The sequence below is a fragment of the Pleurodeles waltl genome, chromosome 6 (assembly GCF_031143425.1).
Source record: "Pleurodeles waltl isolate 20211129_DDA chromosome 6, aPleWal1.hap1.20221129, whole genome shotgun sequence".
In the NCBI taxonomy this organism is placed as follows: Eukaryota; Metazoa; Chordata; class Amphibia; order Caudata; family Salamandridae; genus Pleurodeles; species Pleurodeles waltl.
Genome location: NC_090445.1, coordinates 1597312367 through 1597340353, shown reverse-complemented (window position 1 = coordinate 1597340353; position 27987 = coordinate 1597312367). Strand labels below are relative to the sequence as shown.

Here is a 27987-nt window from a genome sequence, read left to right as displayed (position 1 = left end):
TAAAAACGTCTTGAATCTTTATTATTCAGAAAAGCAAATTCACCCACTGAGAGGTGAAGATTACATGAACATTCCGTTTCCATCCATATAGAGTACAGCGTCAGTGAAAAAGGTTTTGCACTCTCCACGGAAACAATTTGCAGTAAAAACTTGTAGTCTCTCTTATAAGAGTTACTCAGTCAAATATCGTTGTCAAGAGCTCAATGCCTCATAACAGTGCCATGATTAACAGTCATACTATCTTCTGTTAAATGGACTTCAGTATACCCATCAACCACAAACTGCTTGGAAAATAAATAGTTCATTTTTATCTTGTTACCTTATTTGCTTTTCAGAATCACATAGGGCCTGCCCTTATGACAAATCCTAAAAGACAGGTGGACACATGGAAGCTTGTATAGCGAGTAAGGGATCAAGATGTTGACAAGAAAAGTCAGTCATGAAATCTCCATTACAGGTGCCGATGTACGATATTTAATGCAGAATATTTCAAATAAACCACAGTCAAAAACCTCTTCCTTGCTGCAGGATTTGTGTTTCAAGTGTTACGTGATTACAGGCATGACAAAACTGCTAGCTAATTCTTAAGATACAGTTCAACAGGCCTGCATCAGTACCCTTCATCTGCCCAGGTGACAATGTAACCAGGATATTTCAATTTTATCTTCTCGCTGGAGACAGAGTGGTTAGCTCTTCCAAAGCCCTGCAAAAAAATAAAATACACAAGATTAAAACCAATGTGTTTTTTTATAAACATAATATTTATCTTTACCTCGTGAATGTGACCACCACAAATATCAACATCCAACCTACCTAGAGTACGAGCCAATGGTTTCAAGTGAAAATATTGACAGAATCCTCTGAATCATAAAATATCTTGCTTTGCAAATGTATGCTATGTGCAAAAACCTATTATAGATATACAGAGATTACTACACATTCAATGGGCAGAGTTAGATTTGTTTTTATAATTATAAATGTTATTTATATATGTAAGTATTTAGTATTTCTACAGCGTAAACCTAGCCAAAATACAGTCAGCGCTATACAGCATCAAAGACAGCATAAAGCCAACATGAGAGGTAGCTGAGTTATGGACAGTTAATGTATTGTGATATAGTGCTGTTTGAAGAGGCGTGTTGTTAAACTCTTTCCTACAATAAAGCAGCATTGGGGAGGCCCTTATGGATTAAAGGTATGTTGTTTCAAATCCTGCCTGCATCAATGGAAAAGGGCTGCAGTTTTGCTTTTTTCTTCTTTCTAACTTCTTAGTCTGAAATTTGATGGCGTCCTGGCTGCAGGTGTGCAGAGAACCACCAGAGCTGGTAAACTTGTCTGCAAGATGGAGTTCCATTAGGACGGAGATGATGTGATCATATTTTTTCTGGCCCAGGGTGAGACCACTACTGGGAGAAGTCACCATTTATTTATGCAACTAAGAAAAGGGAAAGTAACAGACCTTCTCAGTAGCTTGTACTTGACTGCCTGCGATGCTAAAGAAACGCTGGGTTTGGTGGCACTATGGATTCTTCCCAGAACCTAGCACAAGAATCCCCTCAAGATTTCAGCTCTAAAGCAAAACTTAATATTGTGATCTGCAGACATGCAACATTCTCTTCAATGCAGTTTTTCTAGGAAAAGTTAAAGTGAACTTCAGTGAATTTCTGGATGCTTATATTGTGCAATTTGCCTTTCACCCTACACCGTTTAGTCAATATTGAGTCAGTGGTTTACCTAAATGACTGCCTTTCTGGGTCCACTTTGGCCTGGCAAACTCCTTTAGTGAGGAAGTCAGATGGTTGCACACTTACAAAAAAAAAAACTTTCTTTCAAACATTTAGTGGAAGCACTGTGAAATATATGTAAGGTGGAACATGTGTACTGACATGTGTGACTTGTTTTTGTCAATTAGAAGCTGAAACTGCCTCTAATGAAAGACCTTAGATGGTTCTCTTTTGATGCATTTCAAATAAAAAAATTAGCGACTAATTAAACTGTTTGCAAAGTCCTACTTTATTTTCTAAACAATTTATCAATTTAGTATTGAGTAAATGGATTACAAAAAAAAGTCAATGGAAAGAAGGTCTAGAGTGAGTTATTGCAATCATTCTAGAGTTTCTCCATCAGGTCCATCAGAGGTTAAAGTGGACCTGCACCCTTTCCTTATCTTTGAGCTTCTACAAATGATACTTATCATTTGTCATCTACGCTGATGGACAGTGGTGTCTGGGAACTGTTTATTGGTTAGGACTGGGCCACACACAAAAATAAAATAAAAAGTATTGCCAAGAGACTTAAGACTTCTGGAGTTATTTGAACTGCTGACAGCTGATCAGTAACTTCAAGAGGCCTCTTCTCTAATGCGTTTCATTTGAGGATTGTACATAAGTGTTGTCTTTTGGCATCCAAGCCCCTTCCAATATGCCATAGTTTTTAGAATTCTTTGGTTAAACTGTATAATCTGTTGGCAACTGGTCTGCTTAAACAATATCAGTTTTGCACTGCATATTGTTATACTATAGGATGTTATTGGACTCCAAGAGATGAGATAAAGGACTACATATAAAATCCAATAGTGGCTAAACTTTCTTCAATGCCTTTTCAGTACTATGTTTCTTTCTCAAGATTTTGCTTTGCCTAGCCAATCCTGTTATTCGTTCCTTTGATCACAGTTATCCAAAAAAGGGAAGGAGAATCTAAAGGTTTATGTATAGAAGAATTTGCTAACTGGTTTAATTGTACCATCTTCATACATTTTTTATACCCAAAAAAGATCAAGATCATTGACCATGTTTTAATTAGAGTCTGAAACCAGATCACAATCAAGGCTATACCACTGCTACCGCTTATAAAGAACATCTAGGAGTCAGTCCAAGGAGCACGAGTGCTTATTAAAATGGGTTTTGACTTGCTTATCTATTGCATATAGAAAAAGGCAACAAGTGAAAATTGGCTTTTGGCAACCCATTTTGGTAATTTCGACTATCACGTAATACCATTTGGGTTGCAGAATGCTCATGTCATTTTTCAGCATTTTAAGGATTAAATATTTTGTATTGTTCCACTAGGATGGTACTCTTGTATTTTCAAAGACTACTGCACAACATCAAGAACATGCAAGTTTGGAAGTAGCAAGACCACAGCAACATGAGAAGAAGCGTTACTTTGACAAGTATGAAGTTGAGAATGTTTATTTTATATAGAATGTTTCTTGGTTTCAGCTTCTTTGGACTGTCCTTTACCGACTACTGTCAGAGATTTCAAGTTTCCCTGGATTTACAAATGGTTATTGCCAATTTATGATAAATTTAGCTGATATTTTAATACAATCAAACACACTCAAGCCCCAATTGTATGACATCCTAATACTTCAAATACATTTACTGAAAAGAAATGAAAGCCTTTTTATCATAAAACAAGAAATCAGGAACCAACTGATCCATAGGAATAAGAAAATCTTGCCCAAAGCCATTACTAACAGCTGTTGAACCTTAAAATAATTTGTGAAGAACTTAAAATTGACCTTTGGCCTTCATAAGAATACTGTATAACAGTGGTAACAGGAGACACTGTCAAAGAAGGATAATTGTTCAAAAAGTTACAGAGCACAGAAGAAAAGGTCTGATGTTTTTGGACTAACATTTATGTTCATGAACTGCCTCATATTATAATTTCTGGCAGGGTCCTCTATATATATATTTTAAGTTTTTAGAAAGCTTTCTGTGAGGATCTGGGAGTTGAACAAGCTCCTTCTTTGGGTTATCATCCCCCACTGAAATGGGGAAACTAATCAACCTCTGATACAGAACATACCTGTATCGTATAAAGCGCTACATAGCTTGTTTCTCCTGGCAAATTGTAGATCTTTAGCTGCCCACAAACTGGATATCAATCTTCCACCTAATGAATTAACACCTACAGCCCAGTTTCTAACTGAAACATGGCTCCATGAGTGCTCAGCTCCTGATATTTCTCTGGCTTTACCTAATAAGTACTCAATCATAAGGCATGACAGTGTCTCTGGGAAAGAAGGGGGTATTGCCATTATTGTCAAGGATTCAGTTAAAGTCACCACCCATCCACTTAAGTTATTAGACTGTGAGAGTATGTATTTTTCCTTCTCTTTAAATCCTCAATATAGTTTCTCCGGGGCCTTACTGTATCGCCCCCCCTGGCTCTTCATTGCATTTTCTTCAATCCTTTTCAGAGCAACTGGCAGACTTAATTTGTAACAAGCCAAATTTTACATTTCTTGGAGATTTTAAATATTCATGCAGAGAATTTAGAGAATGCAGCTGCTAAGAGACTTCCGTTAGATATGGAGGCCTTAGATCTCACACAACTGATCAGGGGCCCTACACACATCAGGGGTCATACCACTGACTTAGTTTTCAGCAATACAGCTGACTTAACTGCCCTCCCCCCCCCCCGCCCGCTTAGCCTGGTCCGATCATTATCTAATCTCGCTCTCCCTTCCCCTTCCAGTATTGGAAACACCCTCCCAAAGCATTATCCAATCTTATAGGCGCTGGCATATGCTTAGGACTAAAGAATGGATTGACATTTTAAAGAGTTCAAAACCCACATTGAATGGGAATATGGCTACATTTTTAGACTCATTTAATAATTGGATTAGCAAAAGCTTAGACACAATCCTACCATATACTTTGAGGCAGAGTGGACATAAGAAAAAAAGTGCCCCCTGGTTCTCCAAACATCTCAGCCTAATAAAGAGGGAATGTAGGCAAATGGAGCGAAAATGGAGAAAATCCTATGAGACTTCCTCTAAAGATGAGTATAGGAAGGCTATCAGAAAGTTTCATGCTGATATTAAAGTAGCCTACAGTGCATATTATGCAGATGAAATCAAACAGAGCTCTAACGTCCCGAAGGAAATCTTTCTCCTGTTAAAATAATTTACCTCTCCTCAGGTACACACAGACTCTGTAGAAGCCTTGCATAAACATAGTAATGACTTAGCTGGATTTTTTCAGGAAAAAATTGCAGAGATCTACTCAACCTTTCCAATAGACAACCACAGTCCCCAAGTGGTAGATGAGGAGTGTTCCAAGGGTGCAGCAAGGTTTACATATATTCCTCCCCTCTCTCCTGAAGCGGTCTCTATATTATTGACCACACTTAAAGCAGGGTCTTCACCAGGATACGGCCCGCCTTCAATCTTAGGACAAGGGGCTTCAAAAATAGTCCCTGTGTTAACTGAGCTGCTGAACATGTCACTATCAGTCGGCACCATTCCTCCACAATGGAAACACACAATTGTGAAGCGGTTGCTTAAGAAGCCCATCCTGGATCCACTAATTCCTGGCAACTATAGACCAATCTCTATGCTGCCAGCCCTTGCCAAAGTACTTGAAAAACATGTCAATACTCGTCTTTTGAGTTTTTTGGAGAACAATAACGTTCTCCATCCGTCTCAGATGGGCTGTAGACCATTACATAGTACATAATCTGCATTAATCGCAGTCACTGAAGAAGTTAGGAAACGTGTAGATCAGGGCTCGGTCTCGGCAATCGAGCTTCTCAATCTTAGCACTGCCTTTGAAACGGTGGAGCACAATATTTTACTCCAGAGAATGAGGGAAAGTGGAGTCTCAGGCAATGCCCATTCTTGGAAGCAAGATCATTTCAAGTTTTGGACCGTTCCTTTTAGTCGAGCTGTTTTAAGAGTAAGTGGGGGGTGCCGCAGAGCTCGTCTTTGAGCCCTACGTTATTTAATATCTATATGGCCCCTCTGGCAAAAGTAGCGGAGCCCTATGTACTCTCTGTAGTGTCATATGCAGATGAAACCCAGCTTGTGGTATCCTTTTCTACCGATCAGAACTCAACCAATTCTCGGCTCATTCCTTGTCTACAGGCAATCTCCAAATGGATGTCAGGCTGTAGACTTAAGTTGAACGGAGACAAGACAGAGGTTATGTTTCTGGGCTACGAGGCAAAACCAAACCTAATCTCCCCAGTATTACAACCATTAGAAGATCTTCCATTGCCCAAAGAAAACATTATGAGTCTGGGAGTATGGGTTGATCCATGGTGGACCATGGATCATCAAGTGAAAAAAATATCCTCCTCCTGTTTTGGCATACTCAGACTTCTTAGAAAGATTTTCAAAATACTTCAGTTCATTGCAAGGAGGCTCATCATACAGGCCTTAATAATCTCTCGGCTGGATTATGGGAACACCAGGTTTCTTGGTGCACCAAAATATGTTATGAAGAAATTGCAGGTGGTGCAGAACACTGCTGCCCACCTTCTCTTAATTTTCCCAGGCATGAATCGGCCAGATCAGCTTTATAAACGTTCCACTGGCTTCCTTTGGAGCAACGGATACAATTTAAATCTTTATGTTGCATTCATAGATCGCTATATGACAAAGGCCCACCAATATTGCAAACCCTGGCTTCTTTTTACAAACCTACCAGACATCCTAGATCATCCTCCACGGCCCTAGCTGTCATTCCCCCCAATAAAAAGGCCAAATGGGGAGGAAGATCAATATCGTATCTTGGAGCTAGACTGTGGAATTCATTACCACTGAATCTATGTCAAACCAGCCATGAACTGTTGTTCCGGCGGCTATTATAAACTTGGTTATTTTAGTTTGTGTCCCAAAGCCGTATATTCGAAGGTTTTTCTGTATAGCGCTGGGAGGCCTTCGGGTAGCTATGCGCTCTATACATTTTCATAACAAAGTTTGGAGCTATGGGGCTACTATAACGCAACTCAACTCAAGAAAATTGGCTTATTTACCATCTGCAGAATTTTCTGAGAATAAAGGGACTTATAGTGCCATCCTTACATCTTTTTTTTTGTATTTCATCCATGAATTATTTCAACTTCTCCTCTTGTTGATCCTTAGATTCCAGTGACTAACGATTATTTGAATCAGTTACATAAGCATAGGTAACTTCTTTCTGAAAGCTTAAGGTGTTCTAAGGTCAAAATGAAAACGTATGCGGCTTAATAAAGATCAAACTTTGCTCCTTTTGTTCCTGTAGAGGATATCTGCTTCCTCTGTTCCAAAAAGTGGCAGTTAAATTTCACCCATTATTTTTGGTCCAATTGTGATAAACTATCAGATCAATCCTGTGGCTTTTCTTGAAGTTGCCTTGCGCTTGGAAGTTTAATTCTGTCTTCCAATCATTCCAACTAAAGCCACATGCTGTTGATCCTGGTCACTGACTTCCGGCTGAACTCCACCAAGTACATTGGCAACCAAAATACAAGGTTAAAAAAAATTGTGATTCTCAGATTATATTCAAGTTCTGATCCACTCGAAAGATTATCCTTCAAGTTAGCATTCTTGAGGAGATGCTTCTTAGGCTAATGCTGCCCCTGGTCAGTCCGTCATTTCTTTCAATAGCATCCTGGTAAGTACAGAGCTTTGGGAGATTAACTTATTGTTAAACCTGTGGCAATATCTTATCAGGGATCACACATCTTCAGGATAAGGAGACCTGAGCTCAGGTTATGGGTAAGTGCATCCCTGCCTAGAACTAACTGTTGCTTTTCCATGCTCGCAATCACCTGGAGGGGTGTTTTGGCAGTAGCATGGACCTTTGGGCATAGAGGGGAGTTGTAGACTGCAGAAGACAAAGGACGTCAAGCTTGGCCCTCTTCTTTGTGTGCCAAACGAACGTCATGAGCTTCGGGAAAGGGTTGTGGATAAGCCTTACAAACTGTTTTCAAGATGGCGGTCCGTCCATAGAATGCAACCTGAGGGTGCCAATCCAAGACGTAGTCTTTTCCTGTGATGGTGGTTGCTGTTTGACTCACATAAGGAGACCGCTTCAAGTGATGAATATCTCACAGTGCATGGAGGCCCTTGTGTTTCATCACAATCTTAGTCCTCTTGCTTTTTTTGTGGCCGATATTTGCTTATAGCAGATAGAACTACTACTGTATTCTAATTCTTAATGTTCTTGTTCAGCTCTTTTCTTTTCCCTGAAGTCAAGTGAGAGTTTGGAGTCTTGGTAATCATCCCAGTATTAATCTTCAGCTTCAATCAAGAACTACACCAGTAGTTCTTAATCTGTGGTCCGCAAACACTCAGGGGGTCAATAGCTGCATAGAAAATTAAATATTAGGAGACTAATAAAAGTTACATAAATAAAGAAACAAACTGTAAAAATGAACAAGCATTTGCAATGTAATAGGTCTTGCATTTTCTTGAGTTAGAGCTATTGGCATTGTAAATTCATAACTTGACTTTTCTTGCCACATAAATTGGTCAGCCCTGGCTCATAATTTCAACTTTTCCTGCTGTGTTTTTGTGGTCACTGGTGGCTACTAACATCAGAAGTCACAAGCCCTTGAGGAGAGACGATGGAAAATAAGAGTGGAAAAGTTTTTTATTTTTTATTTTAACAGAATGAAGTCTTGCACGCATTCTTGCCTCGCATTTCAACAAAGTTCAAATGAAGTTAACAACAGCAGAACAGACTGAGAAGATTTATGGCCCTAATAAAGGAGATAAGCAATGCCATGTGTGCGATGTTCGGAGTGCTGGCAGGGAGGGGCCGTGGAGGAGAGACTCCAGTGAGGACAGCACTGGAGTAAAGCCAAAACAAATGTCAGCGACATGGTAGGAGGTGGGAGGAACGGAATGCTGCAATAAATTTTAGGCAGCTACATACCTAAAACACTTACAGTGAAAAGGGAGCACCGAAGAAATGCCAAAGTAGTCAGTCACAGCAACAGATAAAGAAAACAAAGTGGAATAATACAGTAGTTGGTCACTGCTCTGAAACAGAAAGAGGCAGAACTGACCACTAGTGAGCAAGAATTTTTAATGGACACTGCAACCAACAAATGAAAATCGCTTTTAGCCATAACAAGTATACTAAAAGTATACACAAGGTTGAATGCTTACGCTAGACCTAAAAAAGTAAAACATTCTGCAAATGTGAAGGAATCTGAATTTGGAAGACAAAATGAAGTTGTTACTCACAGGTTGATGTGCAGGACAGCAAACACAACATAGTATGGACTGTGCATTGCTTTAATTGAATCAATGATTAAAAGAACATGCAACAGGAGCCGAAAAGAAAGTAATAAGCTAGAGTTTAGTTTGGTGTTTCATCTTTAGAGTTACAAATCGATTTTAGAACAGCTCCAGCCTTCATATTAAAATGTAAATTTCTGCTTCCTGTATTTGTGAATTAAATAAAAACTTTCATAATTTTTTCAATTTGTTTTATGTTTAACTTGTTTCTGTATGTTTGTGTACTGTTTTAAAGATCAAATTATAGAAATGGACTACGCCAGTGTCCCCAGGTTTTAGTAATGCCTAAACTGGGGTCCCTGAATTTCAGTAATGTTTCAGCTGTTGTCCTTGGAGTTTAATGATTTAATGGGGGGCACAGAAGTCAAAAGGACAGACAATTTCCAAGGAATTTTTATTAACCCTTTGTGTTTTTTTCCCCGCCAGACTGGGACCATTCTAAGGAGACACTTTATACCTTTCACGTGCATAATTATTTCTACATGTAATCAAGGGGACTCACAGACCATTCTTGCTTCCAGTCTTCGACAGACAAATGGAATAAAAGCAAGAATGAATCAGAGCGCTAGAAATGACTGGGCATAGAATTAGTGTCTCAGATGTCAAATGATCTTAAAGGCACCAAACATAGCGGATATCAAATAGCTAAGTAACACTGACGAATTCTGACATGCATATAGTAGTAGGAGAAATAAATATGTGATTTCTTTGCCAAATAGGGCAGCTTTTTAACTGGTCACACCTTTGTTAAGCAATAAGTGGGGGAAAAAAAGAGCAAACAAGATAATAAAAGCACTCCACGCACCCTCTATGCAGATATGCTTGGATGAGATGGGTTATGTGCTGTGCAGGAGGTTTAAAGGGCGCCTCAAACAGAGCACTCAGAATGAATTCCTATTGAACTAATCCATCAGTGAGAACACACTCAAAATAGTTACTGAAAAGGTCTTCTGTCCTGTCTCATGAAAAATTCCCTCCACACTCCCCTCCACTGCAAAAATTCACAGCTTTTGTTACCACTTTACATACCAAGGAATAACCATATACATGGATCTTCTTTTCCTGGCTTTGGTGACTAATTCGGCCACCCCCAAGGCATTCGCAGCTAAAGCCCTGCTTCTCAATCTCGCTGCACACCTTGTCATAAATATCAGCTGGAAAGGAAACAAACAAGAAATAAAGGTAATTCCCATAACTACATTAGCTCACTATTTTTGCATTGCACTTTAATAACAATTCGGTATTCGAATAAGACGCTGTGCATGGAAAAAAATGAAAAGTATCTGAATGGATTAACTCTACCCCAGTTGCAGAGAGGTTTTTGTAATCATTACTGATGAGGGAGCTTGCGAAGATGGATAAATAATTATTGGCCAGAATCTCTTAGGATTCTCTGGCAGTTCAGCAGACAAGATGGAACAGAGTTGCCTGTTGCACTCAGTTAATCTAGGAGTAACTGACTTACTACGTTACACCATAAATTATCACAAGGCTTTCAAGCACATGTTGAAGAAAACAAAGGATAGTTCTTTTATATTTTCTGGTTTCTAACCTGCAAGCACATGCATCCAAGAAGTTGCTTGAGAAAATATCTGAATGTAATGAAAACTTGAAAGAAAATCTACAGCACTTCAATAACAAAGACAAAACTGCCTTATTTTGAAGTGAACTAAGCAGGTGCTAGTTATTTAATGTTCAGCGATCTCCATATATTATCCACATTTAGAATAATTCCAAGAGACCATAACAGATATTGGTGGGATAATAGAGCGAAATGTGATAATTACAGCAGTCCCGCCCAGCACAGCGCCTTGAAACCCTTTCCAGGGAGTAGTGGCCCTCTATAAATCTTGGTTTGATTTGTCTCTGCAGCTCTTGTTATTTCCTCTGTTTCCTCACTGAAAAAAAGTCCAACACACCATTTAAACTATTTATTATTTTTCCTAAACTAGTCAAATTATTTCAATTATACTGTACAGCAAATCGTCATTGAATTGCATGCAATGATATACAATAAATACCACTTCATATCTAAACTAAGCCAGCGTTAACTATGAAGCCGGTGTGGAGAGGCTGGGAAAGGAGGTGGGGTGATAGGAAAACCCACAATAATGAGTAGTTATGTATTTAAGTGTAGACAGGAATGAGGAGTACAAAAAAATAAGTCAAGTGGACCCAAAATATTACCAATCCCTCAGTTAGTCTAAACACAAACTTCCTCGTTTGTGCCAATACATATTCTAAAAACTTGTTGGTGTGATAGTCACCCTCAAAGAACGGCATCTCTTTACATTAATATTTACAAAAGTAGCTGAAAGCATTTACTTCTTGCAAATCGACTGGGTATGACCTCTTGGCAAGTACGGAATGGTCAGTTATTGACTGGCATGACTCAAGTTTCACTCTTTTTTTATTATATAAAACACTTGATAATCGAACAGGAAAAGTATTAAAATGTACGCGCATTTCCTTGAACCACACTGCCAAAACTCTGCATATTCATTCCAGCAAGGAGGATATTCACGAGTTAAGAGAGGGACCCAGAATCGTATTCTTCCTCAATTTGCGTTAATGCCCCTCTGATAAATAATAAGAAGAGACCCTTGGTCTCTGTGGTATTGTCTTCTTCACCAACTGAACAATTACCCTATTGAAATAAGTGATTTGTGTAGAATGGTAGACTACATTGAAGAACAAGCAGATAAAGACATGTTGCCTAACAAGAAACCTTTTTACTGAAGTTCTAGCCGATATAGATGTGACTGATCCTCCCTCAAGACTTACTTGTTGGATTCACCTACTCTACCAATAAAGAAGAAACTCACATCAAAGAGTGAAAAACTGTTGTTAGTAGGTTTTAGTTATTTTCCCACTCTATATACAGTAATACCCCAATCAGATTCATAGCAAGGAAACCACACAAAAAATACCACAAGGAATACCCACTTGTGAAACGTTCCTTTAAAACAGATACTGGAGCACTATTAACTAACCAACCTGTCCTAATGGCTGCAAAGGCAAAACACGTGCAGTGCACAGAATATAAAATATTCCAGCATAAATACTCATAATTTTGAAGTACTTTCTTCAGCCAAACTGCCTCAAAATGAAATTCCTTCAGAAAATTTCATGAATATATGGGTCCACATGATCTACTCATTAGTGATCTCAGGAAACATCTCATCTCTCTTTTCTGCCTTTAAATTCCTAATTATGAAGGTGGAATGTGTTCTAGAGAAGTATGAAGAAATCAACCAGGACTACATTAACATTAGAATCAGTGAACAATATAATTAGGGAGTAAACTACAATACTGCGAGAAGGCAAAAATTGTTCGGGGAATACAACTGGTAAAATAGCAGCTGTATTTGATAAAAGCAATGCTTGAGGAAATAATGGTGCAAACCCTCACTGTAGCCATGATGGCTAGCCACAATAATTCTTAAGATCAGGCCGCAATGAAAATCAACTGGTTTATTAAAAGTACCATATGATGGACTAATCGGAAAAAGGACAGGACAACATAATTTCTGTATTTGTTGAAGTGCACTTCCAAAAACCTCTACAATGGAATTTTAAAAGTATAGAGACCATCAAGGGATATACTGGAATTTCCTACCCCAAGAGTTTGTAAAACTTTAGGGTTAAGATTAATCCACTGGCACATCTAATGTGACAAAAGTTTACAGGGAGAGCATCCTTATTACAGTGACTGTGCAGTGCTGTGCTAGGACACAAATAAGCACAACCTGTTTGTTTTTCTAATTTCAGATTTGATTGTATCAGAGTATTAAAGGTATGCTTTAGATTTAGGCCGTCGCCACGGCTGTGGCTGTCCGACCACCACTTCAAGACCCTGGTGATTAAACCGCCAGCACCGGCGAGATCCATGATCCAGACTGCCTGATGGCGATTGCAATCAGCCAGAGCGGCGCTACATGCAGGGCTGCCCTGCTGGTTACAAACTTGTTCTCCGCCAGCCTTTTCATGGCTACTTTACTGCCATAAAAAGTCTGGTGGAGAATAGGTGCAGGGGGCCCCTGCACTTGGCATAGGCAGTGCAGGGGTCCCCCTGCCCAGCATCATGGCAATGTTCACTGTCTGCTATGCAGACAGTGAACATTGGAAAGGTGCTGGTGTGCTCTGTAGCATTGCCGCCAGCTTTATTACAAGCCGGAGACAATGCGGACGCCTTGCTGCCTGTTTGCCGCTAAGCTGGAGGGCAGAAACCTTGGTTTCCACCCACCAGCCCAGCGGGAAACTCTCAGTGGGTCCAGCGGGAAGGTAGCCAGTGTGTCGGCAATCTCCCTGTCGGAATTTCTCCTAATGAGGCACTTAGTGTGCATGTGGACATTAAAGAGAAGGCCAATAATTTAAAATAGTAATGCAATGTTTTAATTACCCTGATAATTTTTAGAAAAGCAAATCAGTGTATCAGGGAAGGCACTTATGAATTTACCTGTATTGTTGATGATCTTTCTCATTTATGCAAGATGCTTTAACTGAAACAAACCAGTCAAATAAAAACGAATAATTTTTAATGTAAACAAATGTTATTGCATTTGGTTATACAAGTACAGCTGCAGACTTGGGAGGCATTAAGGAAATCGAAATGCCAAAAGGAGAACAGAAAGGGGAGAGTATCAAGAGTACTGTTTTAACAGGCTGTCAGAACCTATTGCTTGTAAGAGACGGCAGAGGCTTCTTGGATGTTTCAAGGACACCTGCACTTCTTTCTTGTTGTGGTGACTTCCTCCTCCGCCTACTGCAGTCACTATTAGGGACAAAATGAAATTTATAGAGGGCAGATTAGGGTCATCATCAGCAATCTTATTCTCACACCGTGAAACGTACAGAAGGAGTTTCACCATCGAGAGATTAGTTGCAGCTTTGGATCTTTTAGCTGCCATGATCGTTTCTGAGTGCAACTAGTAAGGAGGGGTAGTAGTTTCATTCTTTCTTTGGAAAATAAAGAGTCTGGCATGAGGGAAAAACAAACAGACTTCTTTTTCAACAATATGGCATGGCCCGGCAGAATAAGGAGCATGATGCAGGTTGAGCCCTTACTAGAATGTATCTCTTGGTTGGGCAGGGAGGACGGGGGGAGCTGTGGGGATATAGAGTTCTATGACTTATGGAGTTGACTGACGCCATGATCAATTTAGAACATTGCTATCCCTGTCCAAGAGGTGTCTACGAGTTTCCTAGAGCAGCTAGAAATCAAGAAGATTTTGCCATGGCTGCGGGAGATGCGAGAGAAGGGGGAAGTAATTTCATTTACATACGCACACACACACGCACACACACACACACAGAAATATTCACTGAAAAAAAAAACTAAAGTTACAGAGACGTTATACTTAGGAAATAGAATTTTTTAAAAATAATAATAATTACTAAAAACAAGAGGCTATGGGGACAGTTAGGTTCAGATTTTACATGCACATAACCACAGAAATTCACTTGTTTTACTTAGAGTTATTTTAAGTAACTATAATTTGTGCCCTAAGGCAGTGGTTCCCAACCTGTGGTCCAGGGACCCCTGGGGGTCCGCGAAGCCTTCTCAGGGGGTCCCCGAGAGACTAGAAAATTTAAAAATATTGCTAAATTAGGTCCCAAGATTCCAGTAATGACCTAGGCGGGGGTCCCCGGATTTCCATGATGATTCAGTGGGGGTCCCTGGGTTCCATTAATGTTAAAGTGGGGGTCCACAGTAATCAAAAGGTTGGGGACCACTGCCCTAAGGTAACTATAACTCACCCCCTCGCCATGCATTGTTTTCTCATCAATAATTTTACTGCAAATGTTAGCGTAATATTATCAATGGTGTCAACGAAGATGCCATGAGTGATGTAATATCTCGGGTAATTAGTAGTGCATGGCGAGGGCATGAGTTATAATTACTTCAGGGCACAAGCTATAGTTACTTGAAATAATTAACGATATAGCTGAATTCTATGGTTTTGTGCATGTAAAATCTGAACCTAAACTATAACGTCCCTGTAAACTTTTTGTTTTTTTAGTGAATTTATACGTTTTTTTCCATTTGATTTCTTAACTAGAACGTCCCAGTAACCTTTGTTTTTACACTGATTTTAAGTTGGGTTTTTTCTTTTTTTTTTAACAGAGTAAGATGCCCATGCCAATGCCTGATGGGGGAGGGTGGAGGAAGGACGCAGGGACTGGCTCCCTAATTTTCTTATTTGCTGCAGTATCCTCAGTACAAAATCCTTTTAGTTTTCCACTTTATTCCATCAAGAACTCCCTCATTTTGTTCCTTTCTAAATTAAATGCTTTACGTTTTACCAGTTTGATTCAATCAAGATGGCTTCAGTTGTGCCACACTTTTGTCATAAATAAGTCTGTTAGCTCTCTAGTTGTTCATCAGAACACTCTGGGAGGCTGCAGTAGAACACAAGGGAATCAACTGACAGCCCTGCTCCTGTTGGAAGTACATGTTTTACTGAGAATGTCAGACTTCATTCTCTTATAGCTGAGAAAGATAGTGTGAATTTACAAAAACTATGCTCTCATTTTAGCTTCTGGAGCACCTTCCATAACCTCTATGGAAAAATCATGAGAAAACAGTTCTCTCTCAAACACGATTCTTGAAATCCCAGCAGGGTAAAATCATCTTAGATCACACAACAATTCATGGAATTAGTATGGTATCATCAACAAATGATTTATATTGTAACTCAAATTTGCTATCACCCTTTATACATTCTCTTTTTTGTGACCCTCAAAGCCTGTTATTCACTACAATGCATTTCAATTGGGTGCTATCATGTATATTGGTCCCAAGATGGCTGCCATCACTTTCGGGCTGAAATGCCGACAGCCAATCAGATCTCACTATGAGATCTGTGCTTTGGCTCCACCTAGATATACACATTTGTTTTTTCTTCAATGTGTCAAAACCTACAGAACGGATTTACACCAAATAACAAAAAGCACTCTTTCTGGACCAAGAGCTACCTTCCTGCCAACTTTCGTGCCATTCCATCCAGCAGTTTGGGCTGTAGTCATGTCTAAAATCTCTAAAGGAATTTAAATTAAAAAAAACATACTTTTTTTTTTTACCCCTGCCTTTTTCTCAGAGTACCTCTATCCTGACACATTCTATCCATTTCTCATTGAGAATCCATCCCCCAGGACTGTTGCTTGTCGAAAAAAATGGTGGCCGCAACTTTCTGAACAGCTTGTGGCTAGCCAATCACACTGCTTTGTGTGGCTCGTGGATTTGCCACGCTCTGTGTTGGAGTCTCAACGGATCCACGTCCCTATATACACAATTTTTTTCCCAGTTAATTATGAGGAAAAAAAAAATTCACAAAAAAAAAAAAACACTGAACGGAGTCACACCAGAACATAAAAAGGTCTTCTTCTGGACCAGGGCCTACTTTTCAGCCAAATTTGTTGAAATTCTGTCCAGTAGGTTCAGCGCTATCGCTGTTCAAAATCCCTATGGAAAAACGAATAGAGAAAAGGTGTTTTGGGACCCCTCTTTTTCTCATGCCCCCAACCCAGAACTTTCCAGATAGCAGCTGACGTGGCAGGTGAATTTTTTTGGAAAGTTTCATGAAGATTTGTCAAGCGGGGCCAAAGATATAGGCAACTCAAGTAACGCTTTTTCTACAGAAACTAGGCCCTAACTATAACTACCTAGTGGCAACCACCACTAGGATATACGTATATACATACACACACACACACACACACACACACACACTCCAAAAACCAACGGCCCTAAGGTAACTAAAACTCGTGTTCTATGGTAACTAAAACTTGTGTGCCAGGCCCGCAGTTTTCTTATCAAAACTTGTATTGCAAATGTTGAAGTGATATTTATGATCTTAAAGAAGATGGCATGACTGATGTCATTTATGGGGTAATTTGCAGTGCATGGAGAGGGCACAAGTTCTAGTTTCTTGAGATAAGTCTAACTGCTGCATTTCTATCGCTTTGTGTCTGTAAATTCTGAATCTAACTATAACGTCCCTGCAACCTTTGTGGGGATTTTATTTTTTTATGTGAAATTGCAAGGTTTTTTTAATTGTATTTCATAACTATGACATACCACCTACTTTTGCAGTGAATAATATAATTCACTGCAAAAACTAAAGGCTACTAGGAAAGTAAAGTTAGGGAATACAATTTTAAAAAACCTTACAAATTCATGGAAAAAAAAACCACAGGTTTTTACAAGTATGTCATAGTTAGGTTCAGAATTTACAGGCACAAAACCACAGAAATTAAGCAGTTAGATGTCTCTCAAGTAACTATAATTTTTGATGTTTTAAGAAATACCGCATCGTAGCTGTATTTGTGTTTAGCTAGAGGGTTCAACCTCCCCCCACCAAAAAAGCACGGGGACAACATTCATCAATATAATTATATTCTCTGCTGGGAGTAAATTATATATCAATTTAAGGTATCCTGCCCATTATATATGGGTAATGTGTTTATTTGTATATATGTTAAATGACATATCTGCTTACTAATCCTTGTTTTGCAAAAGGCCCTTCATATCAAATGTTGCGTGGACTCTCCTAACTAGGAATGATTATTTGCAACAATATACTTTTTAAAGGGTTAAAAGGTACTTCTGTAAAATTATCATACTAAGTTCTGTTGCGCTCATTGATTATAACAAATTTCTGCAATATATTCCATGATTTGCACATTTACTATAAGCCCCTTTATATGAAGTGGGATATTGTGTTCAGTCCATGAACAGGCGTGCTTGCTCATCTGTATGCACATGTTCATGTGCCTAGGAAAGACCTGCATCGCATGAAATCAGCCAGATAGGTTTGGTGGAAAGGTTGGATGGAGTATCTAAAGGAAAATTATGAAAAAGGTATGCCTGATTGAAAGCACTTCTGAACAACCTATCAAGCTGGTTTTTTTGCCATCATGACTGATGCAACATGCCACTAGCTAGGATATCAGAGGCTCACCTGACCTCATGAAGAGTGTTCGTTGTAGCATGACACGATTCATCAAGATTCTTTAAAAAAATGTAAGATACTTCAACATCCTCGTCTGCCCACCAGTACCATCTTCTGCTCCATCAACTACAATTCAATCAATATCACTATACTAGAGATAACGATATACAAGAAAAAAAAGACTAGATCCTAGGCCTTTTCCTCATAAGCAACAAGACGGTTGACTACTCTACCTTCCTCAAAGTAACTCAAACACTTGCTTACAAGAAGTCTAACCACTGGCAATTACGGCTGGGCTGTTCTATTGGAACAGGACCAAGATTTATGTGCATATGGCTGGATATAATATGAGGTGGCATGGTGGGCAAAAGAATGACGAGTTGGAATAAAACTCCAAGCAACTGCCAGTGCTTAACATTTTTTGCAGGCATTCTCCCATCACCATTTGTGTGTTTCACAAGTGGAACATAATCTAGGCAGGGATGTGGAATTCCTATCGCCCGACGCCCGGGACATCTTGTTTGGGGTCAAGGGCAACAAGTTTTTATGTTTACTTTGTCCTTGGGACAAGTAGGCCCAACCCCCTGCAGCACAAACCCTTTCGCTGCCTGTTTACAGAGAGTTGAACTCTGCAGTTGAGGAATGTGTTTCCAAAAGATAATGCTGTTTGAACTTGTATTTATGGTTCATTATTTGAAAGCCTTCATTATTAGGGTGCGTGCTGTAAATAAATGTTTTAAGGTCACACTTCACTACTGACGTTGGTTCCAGTACAAAAAAATAAACCGTGTACACACATGTTTGAAACGTTTAGGCTAAGAGGCTAAGTATAATGCTCCCAGAATGCTCTCTGATTATATGCAAATGAAGTGTCATGTAGTAAAATGTGTTGATGCATGCTAGTATTTCCCAAAAATATTTCTAATGGAAAATCAGTGTAACCATTTTCAACACGATTATGGGAAGCATGAAAATAAACAAACACTGACAAAGCCAACTGATCTGACATACTTTTATATGTCTTTTAGTTTCATCAATGCGTGTCTTGTTTTGACATGGCTTTTGTAACACTTTATTGTTGTGGGAGCTACCAGGCCCTCAACATTGTAACAAACATTGGCAAAACCCCCCCAAAAAGTTTTTGAACTCTTAAAGCACACGTTGCCACCAGCGGCATAACAAAGGCCCCGCAGCCGCCCTCCAGGGGGCCCCGTCAGCACAGCACCTGCCCTGAGTGAGTCTGGAGAGGAGGCTCCTCCATGTTCTTTGCAAAGGGGCACCCTCCAGTTTCGTTACGTCACTGATTGCCACTGTAGTTCCTGGCACTGAACAAAACTACTTTGTGTGGCAATATGCTCCTTGTGGAAGAGCAGAATGCGATCACTCACAGTAAAGCCAGCCGAAAGAGAGAGAAATAGAAGTTTAATAAAAACAAAATGTCTTTGTTAACACCAGACCTAATTAGGGACCAAGACCCACATGTAGGTAGCTTTTTGCATGTCGCAAACAGCGACTTTCGCTGTTTGCGACGTGCAAAAAGCACATTGCGATGCACAAACCCAGTTTTGCGATTCAGTAACCTGGTTACCGAATCACAAAACGGGTTTGCGACTCGCAATTAGTAAGGGGTGTTCCCTTCCTAATTGCAACTCGCAGTGCAATGTAGGATTGTTTTGTGACCGCGAACGCAAACCAATCGCAGTTTGCACCCATTTCAAATGGGTGCTAACACTTTCGCAAAAGGGAAGGGATCCCCATGGGACCCCTTCCCCATTGTGAATGTCACTGTAAACATTTTTTCAGAGCAGGCAGTGGTCCTGCGGACCACTGCCTGCTCTGAAAAAATGAAACGAAAACGTTTCATTTTTAGTTTTTGTTATGCATCTCGTTTTCCTTTAAGGAAAACTGGCTGCATTACAAAAAAAAAACCAAAAAACTGCTTTATTGAAAAGCAGTCACAGACATGGTGGTCTGCTGTCTCCAGCAGGCCACCATTCGTGAGGGGGTCGCAAATTGCGACCCACCTCATGATTATTCATGATGTGGGCATTTGCGAAGCCCTTGCGAATCACAGATGGTGTCAAGGACACCATCCTACATTCGGATTTGCGACTCGCAATTTGCAGGTCACAAATCTGAACCTACCTACTTGTGGCCCCAAATTCTTAAAGAAAGTCACAAAAGTGCACCCATGGTATATGTCGTACCCCTATAAAATATTTGTGAACTGTATTTTAGCGTGGGTAAATACGATGTGTAGATGTGCTCATGTGAAAATCTATTGAGCATTTGCAAGTTCATTTTCCCTCCAGCCACTTTCTTCCCAATCCTGGAAGAAGTTCTAATTCTGCCATTGTCAGGAGTAAATGTCCAACCTTTCTTATTATGGGAAAAAATATTAGAGAGAAGCTGGTAAAAATATTTAAAACATGCAGGTTAGTAGGTTTGCAGACTCAAAGGTATTCCAGCCCTGGAACTATTGCTTACTGCTTCCTCCAACCCCAGTATGCTGATCTGCAGAAAGGTGGCAAAATAAGGAAATTGCTACAGTAGGGATTGAAACTCCCAGTATTCAAGCCCTACTATGGTAGTAGCCCTGGCATAATCAGAGAGGCTATTAATTGCTGCCATAATTTGTCGCCACACTACATGGCACCAAAGGGACAAGTAGATCTTTTTACAGGACAAGTAGATTTGAGAAGCAACCTGTCCCCTGGACAAGTAGATATTTTAATAAATTCCACACCCCTGCTAGGCATAGAACATTCATGGCTTTCCTGAAAATATATAAAAAGATCCAAAGAAGGGAGCGGACATGTCTTGGCAGGCATGTCAGAACAAGCTTCTTGACTGGGCCCCTGTCCAAGATGCTGGACCTGGCCTTCATGGCCAAAGATCAGGACGACTCCAACTGATCTGGATGTTCTAGCTAGTTTGGCCCAGACAGCTATTTCCCCCTGGGCAACGTAAATTGTGTAATTTCTTCTGAGAGACATAGATCTATCCTCTGGAGAACTGTCCTCAAGCTTTGTGAACTAGAGACAAAACGATTAGCAGATGGTCTCCTCTTTTGGGATCTCTTAGTTAAGGGTAAAGTTAAGCTTGTTGATAGTTTCACACCTCTTGACAATGTCTAAACAGCGCACAAAAAAGTTCATCAGCCACATCTTTTTATTGGGGCTGGCACAGGAAAGGTGTGCTTCGCTAATCGTCTATATACCAAAGACCCCTTCAGAGGGATCTTTTGTCACAGAGGCAAATGACAGGATTTCCAACCCAGAGATTATTTCTTCCCTTTGGGAGCATGAGGTTTCAGGTCACTGCCACCAGGGGATGTTCCTCTGCAGTATTGACCGATATCTCCTACCCAGGTGAGATACCAACTTTCTTCCCCTCTAGAGCTAGGGAGGCAGGATAAGTCACTCTCTACACAACTGGGCTCAAATTATGCAGGATGGTAAGGTCCTTCAGATGTTTTGAAGGTTTCATCTAGAGTTTCATGCAATCTCTGTCAAATTTCCTCACCCAGACATATCTAATTCTCTGTCCCAAAGCAATCATTTACAGATCAGAAAGTGTATCTGTTTATTCTGAAACAGGTGATTAAGTTTGTTGCGCTCATCCCAACTGCTTCCTTAGCAACACTTTCTTGATAGACAAGAAAGGTGGGGGCTAGTGGGGGCTACTGCCAGGTGATCAACCTCAGACTTAAATTCTTGGACTGTCTACAGACATTTCAAAATGGAGGGAATTCACCTCCTGAGAAGAGGAGAGGAGACTTCAAGGTACGTCTATCTCAAGGATGCCTGTCAATCCTGATGTTTTCAGCACACCATTGCTTCCTTCAGTATCAATGGGAGGACAAGACTTACAAGTTCCTAGCTATACCCTTCAGTCTTTCTTTGGCCCTTAGGGGTTTCCTAAGCTGATGAAACCAGTAGAGGATTTTTTGAGATCACAAGGTATTTGTCTGATAATTTATCCACATGACATCTTGGTCATGGCCCAAGATACAGAACAACTAGCAAGACCGTTAGATTTGACAATCTCTCTTTTACAAAACCTAGTGTGTGGCATCACACAAGACAAATCAGACAATTCTTCCATTCAGATGACCTTTCAAGGCTTCACTATAATTCTAGTTAGCCTTTTCAGAAGATCAAGTAACTCAAGAAAGATTTGCAAGGTTCTTGTGAGGGGCACAGTAACTCTTCCATAGATAGTCAAGCTAGTGGGACTGTTTGCTTCATTCATTTAAGCAACCTTCCCAGCCCCACTGCACTATAGAGCTCTCCAGTGCCTAAAGATCAGGCAGGTGGGTGGGGACATTTTATCTGCAGAACTCCATTAGGAACTTTGACTGTGGCCCAGTCAGGTGGGAGCATGAAACAGAAGGTATATTTTCAGTCTCATTCCTGATTTGCCAGTTGTATCAGCTGAGGGCAAGAAGAAGGTCCCAATAGGAATTAACCCATCACATCAACTGTCTTGACCTCTTCTCCAACTAATTTGCAATTTGTTCACTTACCACAGAGGAGACTCATTGCTGTATTCTACTCAAGAAAGGCAACATCTGTGCAATACAATACATCAACCATTTAGGAGGGTTGAGATATTGTTTGTTAGTGGAGATTGCCATTACTTCCTGTGTTACAACAGCTCAGTTTTAGCAGTGCACCTTCTCGACAAAGAAAACAAAATGACAAACACCTGACATTTCAGCAGATGAAAACTGGTTATCATTTCTTTTACAAGGTCATGGAAGAGTGAGGCCTGTGCAATATCCTTCATTTATTTACTGTTATGATTCTATATAGTGCCAACATTAATCAAGGCATTAGTGTGCTTTATAGAATGTTACATCGTAAATTACACCAGACAAGTGATGTAAAAAGGTACAAGACTACATAAAGTGCCTTGGTATCACTGCTCTGACGTCAGTGGATGGCCTAAAACATCTGTGTGCAGTCAGTCAGTTAGTTACCACACTATCATATTTGGTAGAGGTGGGTGAACTACTCAAGGCTTCACCCAGCTGTCTGTCTATGGCTCGGCCTGAGATCGTGGAGTTTCAAGCTATGCCTTTGTGCACCCTTTGAACACTCTCACCTCAACCTTCAATACCAGTCCATTCATCGACTCCATCCAGATGGACATGAGCGGACTTATGCATCTGAACCAGGGCTGTGGCTGCATACCACTTGACACCCACCATTCCTCCACCTCATGGAGCCTCCCCACACATGTACTGCATAAATTGGCCCACCTTAGATTGACAGTACAGTAGCAGTGCCAGGCCAGCGGCCAAACCATGGCGAGTGCTGTCTGTGCAATGTCTTCCCGTCTCAGCTTCTGACTGTTGTCAGTAAGCTGTTCAATTAAAGATAAGATGTATTTAACAAATGCACCAACAATGCTACCTACCATCTGTTATAAAACAAACAAAATAGACGAACTGGCCTAAGCTTGTGAGAGAGCGCAAATGCACACTTAAGGTCGGAATTAATTTGCCTCTAAATGTATAGCTCATAGCAAAGGACAATATAGCAGTTGTGACCTTGGCATAGTACCCACGTTGGAGGAAGATCAGATTAAGATGCATCCTGCTGTTTTCCTTCACTCTGCTCAACGGGAAATAAGCTTTGGCAAAGCCAATAGGTCTCGCCTACGGGAGAGCTGTTGGCGTTGTCAATTTCCCTTGACTATGTTTTTCAGCAGTGCGGCTGCCGTGGAGAATGGCTGAGAGTTCGGGGGAAAAAAGTGCTATGACAGGGACAGCGCTGACCACAATGGGCAGAGATGCTTTTTTGTTGTAAATATCCCCTTAATAAAGATTATGCAATAAGAATTGTAGTAAATAAATTATGGCATTCAGGCATTGTAAAGTATAATCATACAGCTCTCACAATACTTGCATTAATATTTCTGCTCCCCATGAAGTTCACAATACAGTCAGAGCAGGTTTTAATCTTCTGCGGATGTTAACAAGAAACCATCTCTCTACTGGCCTTGTGCTCGGTCCCGACAATAGAGCTGCATGGCCCCTTTAAGAATCATTTTATAACCTCAGGTGTTCTGTAATGCGTGGGGAGCATATTTCCAGGACGTTTGACAAACATGTCAACTTGTCTAGTGTGCATCATATGGAGTTCTGGTGATCTGTTTTTTAGAATGGAATTATTATTTTCTTTAACAACAACAACTTTAATTATCTTATGTCCCAGCAGAAGTTATCCATGTTGGCCCTGCATGAACACTGCTCCAAAAGGCCATGCAAGGCAGGTAGCAGAGCTCCTTCTGCATCTTTGTAGCTTCTTGAAACTCGCTGGTCATGTTCTGGCCACTTTTTTCCCTGTGGGATGGGAGAAGGCAAGAAACAAAGGGAAGGGTGGAAAAGAAACAATGGGGGAGGTGGCAAACAAGAATGCAGGAGTAGCAGGGAGAAAGGTGGCATAGGTAAAAGGTAAAAATGAAACAAATACTTCTAAAAGCGTGGAGCACTAGAAGGACAGTAGACAAGGGAAGCAGTACTTGGGCCATCATCCACGGTAGGTACAAACACACAAAGAGGAACTGAAGAAAGCATTCAATGACCAAACAGAAGCACGTAAGTTTGCGGGGTGATGAAGCCAACTGATGGTAAGTAATGGAAGTAAACAAAACATCTTGCAAGCGACAGTGTATGTGCTGTCTCAGGAGAGACCAAATATAGGGGCTTTAAGGAGTGGGGGGGAGGGGCAAACTGTCGAAGAGGTGAAGGGCCCTGCCAAACATATTGAAGGGCATAACGCAGGACCTTTATCATGCAGTCTTTACCATGCAGGTAAGTACCATGCAGGTAAGTACCATGCAGGCACTCCTCCAACAGTTAAACACAAAGCACTGGCACTTGAAGGAAACAGAAGAGGGAAGGACACACCTGTTCAGTGACCGAATTGCAAGTGGAGCTAGAAAACATTGAATCAATCCTGGCTTCTTCGCTAGGCCACATAGTGAGATCCTAAGTAATTACTTAACTTCACTGTGTTTTTTCCCCTTCATCATTATATTTAAGATCACCTTGAAATAATCTGGGCTAGATGTGGACAGAGAAAAACCTGTCTTGTTTATGGCTTAAATTCATTATATTGTCGCTCCATTTATTGATTTATATAAATAATAATATTGCCCATATGCAATGGCCACGTGATAATTATCTTGATTCTTGGCTCTCGTATTTCATGGTCTACAGTTGGCACGAAGTGGTGGTTTATAATGTTTCTAAGTTTGTGTATAGGAACTATCACTTCTAGTGACGGTCAGTGCATGCATTGATGAAATCTAATGTGCTACATTCAGTGCAGGAAATGTGAGGGATCCAGTCGGATCCCAGATCTGGGCTGGCCAAAATGAAGCATCCTGAATTTGTCCCACTGTAAAATGCCAACACCAGGACACATTCAGCTGTGCTTTACGTTTGGAGCAGCAACCTGCAGGTAGTAATGGGGTTTTCCTATTTTCAATTCCAGCTGCACCAAAAATAAAGGCCTGATTTAAAAGGCCATCTGACCTTCTAACTGTGAGCTATCTGAAGCTTAACACCTAGACGCCAATGCAATGGAGGGAAAACAAACGCACAAGGCTTGCTATTGATTAATACGTACCTACGCTTTTGAACAGGTTATTTACTTACGATGGATTTAGACCCAGATCACTGTACTGGGGGTGAATGTTTGACAATGTTCAGCATTCCGTCCATTACTTGTTGTTTTTGCATTTGTCGCCCTAAGTGGGAAGGGTATGCCCGACGTGGGTCCCGTGCTTCCCATGCCACTGGATTCAAGCTAGCCTGGCTGATGAGGGGTGAAACCTCGAAACCGGTCCCAGAATGCTTGTTTCTAGTCCAGGGAAGACCTGGCCTAGCAGTTCGGGCTGGACTGTTCCCATGGGGAACAGGGGAAAGACTGATTTGCATATGGCTGGGTCCAAACTGAAATAGCATGGGCAGCAAAAAAACGATGGATTTAGGCCCAGATCCCTGCACTGGGGGGTGAATGTTTGACAATGTTCAGCATTCCGTCCATCACTTGTTGTTTTTGCATATTTACTTTGGTCAACACTATATATAAAAGAGGTATGCATGCACAATAAGAACGTCAGATGTATCTGTTGGTATGAGTAAATACACAACTAACATTTTTTTAATTCTTTTGACTGTGCTGCCTATCCCAATGTAGGGTGTCAGAGTGCTTTACATCACATATACAATACTATGTAATCAACTGAGCTGAGACAGTGACATAAGACAGTGAGTTAGTGGGTGAAGGGGATCACGTATTATCCATACTCATAAGCACTTTAAGCCTAGAGAGCATGGTCAGAAGAAATAAAGTCACATTTAAAATGTAACAGTGGTTGTCTCTACTAATAAGATTTTATTACTGTCCGAAGGAACCCTTTTAAGCAACCTCAAAACAACGACAGACTGAGAATAAAACAGTATAGTTGTGAACCCTTGCCTTGCGGTTTGCATGCTAGATGCCGCTTCATATTCTCCTGTGCTACATTAGAAATAGCTCAACTAATGAACTTCAAGTAGCAAAAGGATCTGTCTAAAGCAGAAAACCCACTTACCTATCTACATAAAATCCAAATCTGTGATCTGCATGTTACAGTGTGGTTTGCAACAGGCACATTAACCTTCTGTGTTACACCGAGTCAAAAGTGATAAGACAAAGCACAGACCTCGCCAACCAGCGTTATCGTAAAAAGTATTATTATACCCAGAAAATTGCACCCAAATATCTTTGCCGCAGTTGCTTTCACCAAGTAAGATATTTTAACATGCAGCCTCTATGTGATCAATGAAGACAGACAACAGATTTACTGTCACAACTGTACTTATTGCCAATCTTTTTGCAGCAAAGCTTTTTTTTTTTTTTTTTTTTTTTTAAGTATGCTTTTTAGTCCGACTGGTTGCTCCGCCCCTTTCAGCTGCCACATTTCCATTACTAGCGAAATATAAACGTTGACGCAAGTTATTTTTATATGAAAGCATATCATTTTTACAAAACGTTTGTAGTGTAATTTATTTAAGAAATATTTGGAGAGCTCCACTCATACTAGTCCACTTGGAGACAACCCACACCCGTTTCGGCACACCCAGTTCATTTTGTGGCTCGCCCACCTATGATCTTTAAGAAACGGTCCCTCCACGCCCAACTTCTCAGCTGTACTGTGACCACCACAGCACGTGCCGGAAGAAAACCAGTTTCATTGACAATGTACTTTGGAAGTTGTAGTCCGTGTTTGGTTTAAGTGACCCGATTGTCTGACACTCTTGATAAGAAGCCAGATCCACAAACGAAATCAAGTCCTGCCCACATGGAGCGAGGTATACTTTTAGCCGGGCTACTCACTCCCACGACTTTAGCCCCCTCCTGGCTCACCGTGATACTCGGCCCAGCGGTAGCCACGCACGATGTCCTTGCCCTCGTCGGGACCTCCACGGGCCGGCTGTACGCGGATCAGCACATATTTAAACACACCGTCTGGCTCTATATCCACATCAGGGATTTTCGCCAACCCTTCGGCCGCCATGTTCTTACAATTACAGGCTCTGACGAGCCACGCGGGAGGTACGAACCAATGGGATACCCAGTGCAGCTGATCGTGCCACCCAAGCGAATTCCCGCCTACCAGCACGCCCTAAACCAATCAGATGTAAGATCTCTGAACGATGGGGCGGGTCTCTAAAAATCGTTCAGTACAAGGCAACCTGAGCATATAAAATTTGCTGCAGCAGTTGTCCGATCGATTTACAGAATTTGTATAATATAAGCTCCTTATTTATTATGTCATATGAATAGTCATTGTACATATTGTAGTGTTGGGGCCCTAGGCCCCCATGCTACTAGAATGGATGACACGGACACTGATGCTTGATATCTAGACCTGTCCCTGGGCACGTGCGCCCGGCCCCTTTTATTGCCAGGGTCACCTGACCGGTGACGCCTGTGCTGGGTGGGTGTG

The 27987-nt window shown here is 40.7% G+C and overlaps 1 protein-coding gene across 1 annotated transcript; it reads right to left on the bottom strand.

The window, feature by feature from the left end:
• PHPT1 (phosphohistidine phosphatase 1) lies at nucleotides 1–27629 on the bottom strand. Its single transcript, XM_069241434.1, has 3 exons — nucleotides 27405–27629; nucleotides 10052–10176; nucleotides 1–703 (listed from the first exon to the last, which is right to left on the bottom strand). The coding sequence occupies exons 1-3, from the start codon at nucleotides 27553–27555 to the stop codon at nucleotides 611–613; spliced, it is 369 nt and encodes a 122-aa protein (XP_069097535.1). The 5' UTR covers nucleotides 27556–27629; the 3' UTR covers nucleotides 1–610.
• Between the last annotated feature and the right edge of the window lie 358 nt (nucleotides 27630–27987).